Source organism: Macadamia integrifolia, chromosome 7 (genome assembly GCF_013358625.1).
Source record: "Macadamia integrifolia cultivar HAES 741 chromosome 7, SCU_Mint_v3, whole genome shotgun sequence".
NCBI classification, from domain to species: domain Eukaryota; kingdom Viridiplantae; phylum Streptophyta; class Magnoliopsida; order Proteales; family Proteaceae; genus Macadamia; species Macadamia integrifolia.
Genome location: NC_056563.1, coordinates 20,271,012 through 20,281,743, shown reverse-complemented (window position 1 = coordinate 20,281,743; position 10,732 = coordinate 20,271,012). Strand labels below are relative to the sequence as shown.

General features: G+C 37.7%; 1 protein-coding gene across 1 annotated transcript; it reads right to left on the bottom strand.

Annotated features, from left to right (window-relative positions):
• Nucleotides 1–3,276: 3,276 nt before the first annotated feature.
• Nucleotides 3,277–10,520, bottom strand: LOC122083140 (mitochondrial import receptor subunit TOM6 homolog). The gene is made up of 2 exons (XM_042650850.1): nucleotides 10,214–10,520; nucleotides 3,277–3,525 (listed from the first exon to the last, which is right to left on the bottom strand). Exon 1 carries the CDS (start codon nucleotides 10,402–10,404, stop codon nucleotides 10,240–10,242), a length of 165 nt encoding a protein of 54 aa, XP_042506784.1. The 5' UTR covers nucleotides 10,405–10,520; the 3' UTR covers nucleotides 3,277–3,525; nucleotides 10,214–10,239.
• Between the last annotated feature and the right edge of the window lie 212 nt (nucleotides 10,521–10,732).

The window sequence follows — 10,732 nt, the reverse complement described above, 5'->3', positions numbered from 1 at the left end:
CAGAGGAGATAAAGATATGCCATAAAGACTCATTTTGGTTGTGATACAAACCACAATATTGATCTATCTGAATCCATTTACCCACAATATCTTTTGTAAATAGTCCATTATGAGCAATTCTCCAAAAGAATAGCTTAAATTTTGGGTGGATTTGGAGTTTTCAGAAGAATCGCCACCAATGAGAGCAAAGAGATATGCAAGTGCACATGTTTGAGATTCCAACTGGGTTAGTAGACGTTACATGATGAGAAATTGGCAGCCAATTTGAGATTCCTTTTGGGTTGTTGACACAAGCTATATAATAAACATTACAAGGAAAGTCTTTTGCACCAAAGGTATAGGTTGGTTTCATACCCTTGCTTATATCACTCCGATGGAGGGGATCATCTGGTTCTTCTCACCATTCAATAGGTTGGTAATCCTCTAAATAGGCCATGTATAAGTTAAACTTAATGCTCCATCTAAGCCATATGAGTATATGACCCATCTCTTCATCTCCTTTCTTCATAAAGTTTCAGATTCTTCAACAGAAGTAACCTTTTCATGCAATCTCATATCGGTTTGACTACATTGAAGTGGACTCAGATTCTATAGAGGTCATCACCTACACTGTGAACAATCAACAGAGCCCACCCCCCCCCCTCCCTCCCTCCCTCTCTTTTCTTGCTCTTCAACCTATAGTTCTATATTATCCATGTGTCCTCATACTTTTACATTGTAACTTCTGTTACATTCTTAGGGGATTGAACGTTTTGACGGATTCCGTAGCTTGGAAGGCCTTGTCTATATCATTTATAATAATTCGATAAATTTCATTCCATGATTGATGAAAAAATATACTCTAATTTCAACGAGTGTTACACAAAAATCAATAGATCTTTTTCGACCCTAAAAGAAAAAGTGAATAATTTTATAACGCTATAGTGGCATATGGAAAAATCAAATTGGGCCATAGGTTAACCCATTACAGATGGATGATGTGAATAGCATAACCACTTCAACTAAGATGAATAAAATTGTTATGTGGCAACTTTCAGTGTTCTTCATTCAAATGGTTGGTCTGGTTCTATTTTGATCGGTTTAATTTAGTTTTTATGCATGTATTGAGCCAAACCAAACCGTTAATGTGTTAGTCAGCTTTGGTCCGATCGATTTTGGGTTCTTAATATTTTTTTCCTAACGGGGCTCTCAATGTTAATCATCGATTTGTTTCTGGTTTGATTTCGATTTTTCATATATAAAATAAAGGGAGAGGAATAGGTATGCCGCCGATATCAAACATGCTAACGGATAGCACCAATAAGATCACATGATAGAGTATCATTAAGGAAGAATATGGGATCATTTCAGAAAAAGGGAAGAGAGAGAGAGAGACAAAATGGGTACAAGCATACTTGATATTGGCGACGACATACCCAACATTTTTTCATAAAATAAATATTGTACAAAAACTTTTTAAAACAGCGCTGGTTCCGGTCCAATCAGTTTCAGCACTGTGCTGGTTCCAAAAAACCAAAAACCGAACACAACCGATTAGATATTTGATCTGGTGCGGTTTGATTTTTCAGACCCGTTGTCCCCAGCCTTCATTAATATGCACTTCATAAAAATGGCTATGCATCCATACTCACGTATGACATTTCCATTGACCGAGAATCCTTAATTAATGTTTTAATGTCCTTATCTCATTCTCTGTTATGATTAGCAGATTGTTGTGAGTCCCTACCTTAACCAACTCCAACTCCATTCAGTCATTGGAAGCCCGGTTACTCCATTAATATTAACATGAGTTCCCCCTTGGCAATTAAGGCATCATTTGACAACGTTCCTAAAAATGCGTTTCTGCGTTTTCGTGTTCCTAAAAACTGAGAAACAGAATAAAAAACGTTTAATAATCTTGTTTCGTTCCACCCGTTTTTAGAAACATAAATAAGAATTTATGAAAATTTATGTTACAAGAAATGGCTATGAACATCATTTCTAGAAACAAACGAAGGCAATAAATCGTAGATTTGTGCCCCAAAAAAAGGAAAAAAGTGAGAAGCGTGACTCTTCTCAAGTTCAGAAGTAATGGAATTTTTAAAGCTCAAAAATGAAGAACATGTAATCAAACAATGTGTGCACAAATCGATCCAAGAAATAGGTTTATCAAATACTCAAAAATCCGTTTCTTGAAAATTCATTTCTGCTATTTCTGTTGTCAAACGGTGCCTAAGTTAGAATAATCATACCTGAAACACAAAGCCACTGGCTCCATTTCTTGAAACTCTGAGATTCCACAGGTTTAGATTTGGAAGTTTAAGACTAGTTTAGGTAGCTAAAGCCTAAATCAGATCATAGACTCTGATGAAAAACCTGTCTAGGGGAGAATATATCTAGATCAAGGTTCGGCGAGTCCAATGCCTATCACACCAGCTTGCAGCTTGAAAAGCAGGCACCATGAGAACAGAAGTTCAACCCGTCCCATGGGTGTGTTTGTTTGTATACAACCAAGCAGGCGCCATGAGAACAGAAGATCAACTCGTCCCATGGGTGTGTTTGTTTGTAGACAGCATGTCCCTCGTATCATTCCCCATAACCACGCTCTAATGCTTTTCAACGATTTATGTAGTTTTCTTCACCCATAGAGTAGGGATCATCAGCCAGACAGCCACCATTTTAGGGGTCATTCATACCTCCCATCCAAACAACTATAGACATGCACGCCTAGAAATTTCAGTCCCCTTGAGCTTCCAGAGTTTCAGGTATTAAGGAAACCAGTCTTCTCCCTGACAACTGCCACGGAAGGTGACCTACAGGTCGCACCATAAGACATTCATGCATAAGATTGATCAATAACCACCTTAGGCCTTAAGATACTTTTCCTGACCTCTTATAAAGGTAAGAAATAGAGGCTACACCCCCACTGCATGCACAGAAAACCATATATAGGGCGCAAAGAGTTATTGTATGTTCTTCAAAAGATAGATTGGTAGTTCTCTGAATAAGTCTCTTTTAACACTTTCTATTAGTCTTGTTTTACTATTTTCCTTACTCTTAAAAAATAAAACAAAATAAAAAAATAAAAAATAAAAATAAAAATATTCTGGTTACATCTACTTATTTAAACCCATACATCTCTTTCGTATCTGTCTTTTGGCTCTAATTTTGGCTAGTTGCCATTTAAAAAAGAGCTTAGTTGTTGGCAGATCAGTAAAAAAAAGACGGTCTTAGGTACCGGAATTACAAATTAATCAGAGGTTATGAATCCTTCTGTTTTCCCTTGTGCTTCAAGTATACAAGAAAAATATAATCATAGTTTTCATTCTGACCACTAGCACTTCATATGCACATAGCATTTATAGAACACATAATGAATCTAATTTTCCAAAATGTGTAAACCTCAATAAACAATCATTCATAAAAAATTATCCCTAGGCATAAGATCGAATGACAAGTTGGTCACAATGCCATAACTAAAAGAAATAATGAACTAAAGAACCGCAATACTTCTGCATCATCCTGATAATCCCCCTTCTGCATCCACTGAAAAGATTACAAATGAATTTAGGCACTTAACATTTGAACAATAAAATACAACAATCTTCCAACACTAATTAAGAAGGGGCAAAACTCTGATCATAAAATATCCAAGTCAGAATCAAGCACTCTGTCGTTGACACAAGGATCCTATTGATTTGCCACAAGTAATAACTATAAGAATAACATTTGACACAGGTGAATGTTACCTCCAAAGCACATAAAAGTCACCTAGCCATAACAACCATAAATGCAAGTTAGTTGGCCCTCAGTTTTTTCTGTGTTTGCTATTTGTCTCAACACACATTTAGTGGTTGCGGGTTCAAGTCTGGAAACAACCTAGTGATCGTGAGCCTAAGTGCAACGTTAAGGTTGCTCCATTGCGATCTAGTGGTCACAGGTTCGAGTATGTAAACAGCCTGACTCTCCCCATACCCCGCAGTGGTGGGAGCCTTGTGCACTGGGTACCCCCTAATGTAGTACTGAATTTGAAGAATCAAAACAGTACCAAAACAAAAACTTCTTCACAGAGAATAAAATATAGATTTAAGAGAGCTTGAATTAAAAAAAAATAAATAAATAAATAAAAATAAAAAATAAAAAATAAAAAATCAGATGAAACAAATGCTCTAAAACTCAAGTCGAGTTTAACAAATCAATGATAGAACAGCTGATGAAAATTAGGACTTGATCCACGGGTTGGATCAACAAGTATGGGGTAATCCTATTAGTACTAGGATAGGGGTAAAACAGTAATACCATGGAACTCAGAAATCAGAATTTAGGACAATGATGAACAATAGATTAAATAATCAACAGCAACAGCATAACAGTGTATTGATGGTAACTTCAGATGAATAGTGAGGAAAAGAACAGAATAGAGATTTCACAGCAGGGCAGATCAGCAGGTCTGATCTGGACAAAAAATGGAATCGGGTTCTCCTTTCAATGTGAGAACTGCTCAAAAGTTGAATGAATCCTAGTTGAAATAGGACTTAACCAATCCAAGATTGGAATCTAAAATTGATTACAGGTTTGGATAGAGAAAAAATTCAATTGAAATAAAAAGAATCAATAAACAGATTTGAAACCAGCACCATGAACCTATCAAAACTAAGCATCCAAGTAACAAATAGGATTACTGAAAATAACCATTAGAATCTGAAATTGAGAACAGCAATTGATTCAAGACAGAACCAACTGTTACGTTTATGAACCAAACCTCAAATCAGATCATTAATTCACCATCAAATCAGTAACCGACAATGGATAAACTGAACAGTCAACCAACACTTTAATGGCAGAAATCTAAGGGGAAAAAAATAGAACAGCACTTGTTTAATGGAAAGAAAGAAGATGGAATAATGGAAGAGCAAGAATAAACAAAAATTAAACACCCGGATTTCACACCGCAAGATGGTTCGACTGGATCAAACACCAATATAAACCTTGATCACACACACAAGAGGTTCCTTGATCAAGCACAAGGGATTTCTTCACCGGAGAAGACAGCAGCAAGTATAAACCCTTAAAATTGTGGGTTGCTAACTTGCTGTGTGCCCATGAGTTGCTTATACTGACAATTGAAACCTAGAGTTAGAGTTGGACTGGAAGATCCCCAAACAACTCTATCTGGTACATAACACAATCACCCCTGCTGACGTGAACTCCAATAACTTATAAGCTAATAAAGGAAAATCTCGTATGCAGACCCATATTTTAGGCTCATTAAAGTGGCCTATTACATTAAGAACCCAATGGACCAAAGGCCCAACATGTATAGAACCCAACCCTAAGCTTATTCCTAATAAAAACAACCCATTTTGGTTGTGTATCAACATCAAACCCACCCCACACCACTCAGCCCAAAAAAATAGGGTATTGTCTGCTGCACCATTTGCTCATGTGACAAGTTTCAGGATAAATGCATATTGCCACCTCATACAGATTGGTCTAACAGCTGGATATACAAAGGAAAAGTTAACAACATGGTTGGCTTGGCCAGATCAGCCATTCAGGTGGCATAAACACATTTTATCAATCCAAGCTTGCTTTACCAGGCCTGTCTAAAAGACATTCCCCAATAGAAAAAAAAAAAAAACCACCCTGTTAACCAACATAAGTTTCACTGATCAATTTATTTACAGAGATTCATAGTCCTACTTATGCAGATAAAGCCAGATTGGCATGACTTTGCAGAAACGCACGTAAGAACTGGGCACTAAATATGGGGCCAGTTTCTGCATCTTAAATTTACTTGCTGAGGAAATCATAAACCCTAAAAAGATACAAGGCATTTCACAGAGAATCTTGGACATGAAGGCAGCATGAGAATGGGGATTGACAGAGAATTTTGCATGCAATGATTCCTACAGCTATATTTGTTTGCTTTTCTGATCCTCTGTTGGTCGTGGAATCACAGTGCTGGGAGCATGTAGCTCTTGCTTGCATGCACATCTGGCATTAACCGAATTTATCAGTAATAACTTTGTAATAGCAGCTTTCCATAGGTAGGAATTATATAAAACCAACACAGCGAAACTAACCAGGAGGCAAATGTCCCAGTCACTTTAGTGAGTGGAAGTAAGAAGTAAATATCTCATTTGCCTCTTAGCTGAAATAACTGATAAACTGAAGAATGGGACTCAACCCAGGAAAGGAGCAACAAGAGCCAAGGCCCTAGACACCGTAGTAGACTACTCAGGGTCCAATGCAGAATATCCAAAAGTCTATGTTTTTGTACAGTGACGTCTAGGTTGCATTATGTTGTCCATGTAATGGGTTTTGTCAGACTTCGGTATTTCCACAAGGTCATGGACAAAAAATAAAATGTGTTAAGTGGGGTACAAATATCCCAGATCCCTTGGGGTCAGGCACCCAATATGGAACCAGGAGAGATTTAGAGCTAAAATTCATAGATACAAGGATTGAGTCCAGCTCTAACCCAATCCAAATGCAAGACACAAACATTTGACATATGAAAAATTACATGGCTCCCAAATCAGCTTGACTCATAATGTGCCGTGTTAGTAAAGAACTCTCCTAAATGAGACCAATCCTAAACAAAGCCAGCAACACAAAGAATTTCTTGAACTGTTTTAGCAGTCCTTGTTGGTAGAACCACAGAAGGGATCTTTCCAAAGCATGGAATCAAATCATCTTAGAGGTGCAACTGATAAGCAACAAGACCCCAAACTACCCTAGGATCTGACATTAACCCAGAGATCTCACATATTCAGATGAGAACAATCATCTAAAGCCTCAAATATCTATAGATCCTACTTGAAATATAAAAAATCAATTTCCACCAAAACAAAATGAAAACTTTATTTTAAAAAGTACGAATCACTAGACCAGGATCCACTCTCTGTGTGACTCCTAAATGACCCTTTGCGTTCAAAGGAACACCACATATATGCTTCTCCAATTAATGCCCCTACAAGTGCATGATCTCAAGTGCTCGTTATGATCTCAGTTGAAATCCTCTACAGTTCCAAGTTACTTACATAAATCCCTCTAACGGTGGCTGCATTGCAAAATGCATAGGCAAAACTGATGCAGATCCGGATCCCAAGGGCTGAAATCGGATCGCTTAGGGCCCACTTAAACACTCAATAAAACAAAGGCAACACCCAATAACAATTGTATTGAAATAAAGCTTCAACTAAATGGCAGAATTATAATTAAGCTGAAGTTTCCAATGAAGGTGGCAGTTTTGTAAATAAATGGAACTTTAGAAGGGAGTGGCAGACTTGTAATTAGATGGAACTAAAGGCCTAGGCTACAATATGCTAGTAAAAGGGTAATTTAGGACTAAGGAGAAAATAGCACAATAGATAAAAAAAAGAAATAAAAGTGATGGTAGTATGGAAAAGTAACAGTAATGGTGCTAAACAATAAAGAAAAAAAGGAAAAAAAAACCTCTTTTTCTTCTTCTTGTCGTGAGAACCAGAAACCAGCGGAGGCTTGCTGGTCTATGAGTACCGTTACCCTTCCGATAAGAACCCAATCAGCCAGAAATTTTGAAGAGAGTATTTCGACTCCTAATCTTCTTGATTGTAACTAGCAGCAGTTCGATCCACCCACCAGCTATGAAGATTGAAGCTCTGAAATCAAATCTGAGCGGCAGCTTCAGGTAACCAGAGTTGCAGGTCTTATTTCTCACAATAGGGGAATCAATAGGAAGTTAGGAACCAAGGTTCTAGGGTTCAGGTCGCATATGTGAGGGTTTCCTTCGATCACAGCGTCGACCCAAACAGATCTCACACAAGAGAGCTTGAAGCACTTCAATAGTGCTGCAACTCTCACCCAGAAACAGGGCAGATACTGTAGCTCAGAGCAGGGTAGGGGAAAAAATACGAAAATAATAATGGAGAGCAAGAGGAAGAAATAAAGAAGTAAAAGCATGGTAGGGAAGAGAGGAGAGAAATTCAAAGAGGGAGAAAGGTAAAATAAATAGCCATGGGTCACACCCAAAAATTCTTCAACCAAGTTGTAAGTCTCCAAAATTAAAACTGAAAAAACTCCATCGATTACATGTCCAATATAAAGGGAAAAAAAAATCAAACAATTAATGGAAACTACTTGAAAGGAAACTATTCTAAAATTAGAAGCTAGCTAATTTCAAAGGAAATTGTTTCTAAAACAAAAGAAAATCAAATCAAAAGATATTTATTTTTTTCTAAGTCCATCGTGCAACTGCATCAAAAACATTCAAGGCAAATGCATTGACAATTAGGCCTCTCACAACCCTCAGACCAAGGGTATAACTCGGACATGAAAAATACAAGTAGGGCATGTGAAGTGCAATAAAAGATAGTGCAGTTGACTTCAACCAAAAAAAAAAAAAGCAACGGTGATGCCACAATCATGTCCATCCAATCTTCAAGAAACAGTATGTTAGTACAGACTGCATCAACAAGGTTTTAACTCCTGATGAAATTTTTGAAACATCGGATGATTCCAGTTTTCAACAGTTAGTGAAACAGAACTTACATGAACAACTTAATATCTTAAATACCTACAGAGTACAGAAAAAAAAAATTAGATTAAAAAAAGATACAAGTTGAAGAAAGGGGAATCAGGGAAGAGCAAGACATTATTTCATTCCGACACAATTTCAGTACTCTCAGAGTATAATGTATGTTTTTCTTTTTTTCTTTTTTTCTTTTTTTTTTTTTTTTTTTTTTTGGGGGGGTGGGTGGTGGGGGGGTAAATAACTCTAGGAAAGGGTTTAGTTCCAAGCCAAATCAAAACCAGACTTTGACACCATTCAGAAATATACTTTCCATGAATCAAATTAAACAAGATGGCCAGATTAATCTACTAGCAGGTCACTTTGTCATCTCAAATAGCCACTTAGAATAATTGGATACTGACCAACAAATGCATATTCATCTTCCTTGTCAGTGACCTCATATAACACAGTTCAAACCCTCGTAAGCCTAACCAACCATCAGTGACCTTGAAACATGACAATGGAATGATTGAATCAAGTTCATCTCATTAACCACCATACATTAGAACAGAGCTCAAACGAACAAGTTCATTCTTGAATTTTCCTCATCTTAATGTAATATGCTACTTGATCATATGCAAGAGGCAGTTTTTTCATAATGGGGTAGCAATCGAAACCCTATTCGATTTCATCTGGATATTAAGCACATTAACACTGTGGTTGGACTAGAGGGCAGACCTTGGCACAACGGTAAGATTGCTCTATTGAACCTAGTGGTCATGGGGTTCAAGTTGGGAAACAGCCTCTCCACGAAGCCGGGAAGGCTGCGTACATTATGACCCTTCCCAAACCTCGCATTAGCGGGAGCCTCGTGCACTGGGTACACCCTTCTAACATTGCGGTCGGTCTCTTGATTGATGAGAGACTAAGCAAATGAAATCCTTTAATTCATAGCTGGATTGGATAGAAATTCATTTGAAATCGGAATGTTTGGTGAAAGTTTGTACTCTAAATAACAGTGGGAATTGTCTTCTAGGGACCTAATTTCCAATTCATGACCATTTTTATCTCAATCTGTTAAATGAACCACATTCTTCAGAGACTGAGCTACAACTATTCAAACACGTGCCTAGTCACTCTACACATCTATAAATCTGTATAAAGCTAACTCCCACTTAGACCTGAAGTAGGTAACGCTTCCAAGAGAAGGAACTATGGTCACCACATTCATGCCGGAGCACCCAGAGGTTCAGCCAGCGCCCCAAAGAAATCATTCTAATGTTCCATTCCTATTTGTGATATCTTTGCCACTTGAAAAGTCAGCTTTTCCAAGGACGCTAAAAATCATCGATTTTGTTACAAATTTAATAATAACCCTAATTATTTACTCTCTGCACAAATAAATCAAACATCTGTATGGCCAAAAGAGTTATCCTTTTGAATTGGGAGTACCCTGCAAGGCTCAAGCAATAAATCAAGAGAATGCTTCTCTATATAAAAATTAATAACCCTAAAATATTGACTCTTTGTACAAATCAATAAAACATCCCTATACCCAAAAGATCTATCCTTCCAATTCGGAATACCTTTTAGGCTTTCATAGAGATTGACAAAGTAAACGCATTTAAACCCAATAGAGATATCAACAGAACCCTTTGTTTCTCTAATCTAGACAGAAATTAAAGCAAATAGATAAGACTAAAAAAGGGATTCATGATTTTTTTCTCCTTCTCCTACCTCATATGCGCACACGAAGGTGAGAATCAGAGGTCGAGCTTGAGTTCCTCTTTTTCTTCGCAGAGGTAATGGAGAATGTAAGGAGTGACTCGAACAACTGCCACCCACACTCCAAATATCGTTACATGAGATCTCAGCTGCTTCAGCGCTACCGCCTTGTCCGGCTTCCGTGGAAATGCACCCAAAAACATCTTTCTCTTCTCCCCGCCGGCTTAAACCCTAGAGGTTTTTGTCCGCTCAAACTGATAGCAATAGAAAAAGCTTCCAAGGAGGACAAAAATCGACCCTAGGAGTTGTCCTGTGAAGCTGTGATGTGTTATAGACCACTAGTAAGTGCTAATCACGGGCTAAGAGATGCTCAACTTATGGGTTTGGTTGGGCCTAGTTTGATTAGACCATAATCAATCAGGCTGGGCTTGGACTATCGTTCCTGATCCAATTAGAAAACTTATTTGGCATCTGAGACTATGACCTATCACCTTATAATAGGGGTGTCAAAACCTAGCTTGAACCGATAAA

Coding starts and splice junctions, on each gene's coding strand:
- LOC122083140 (XM_042650850.1), bottom strand. CDS start 10,404: ATGTTTTTGGGTGCATTTCCACGGAAGCCGGACAAGGCGGTAGCGCTG.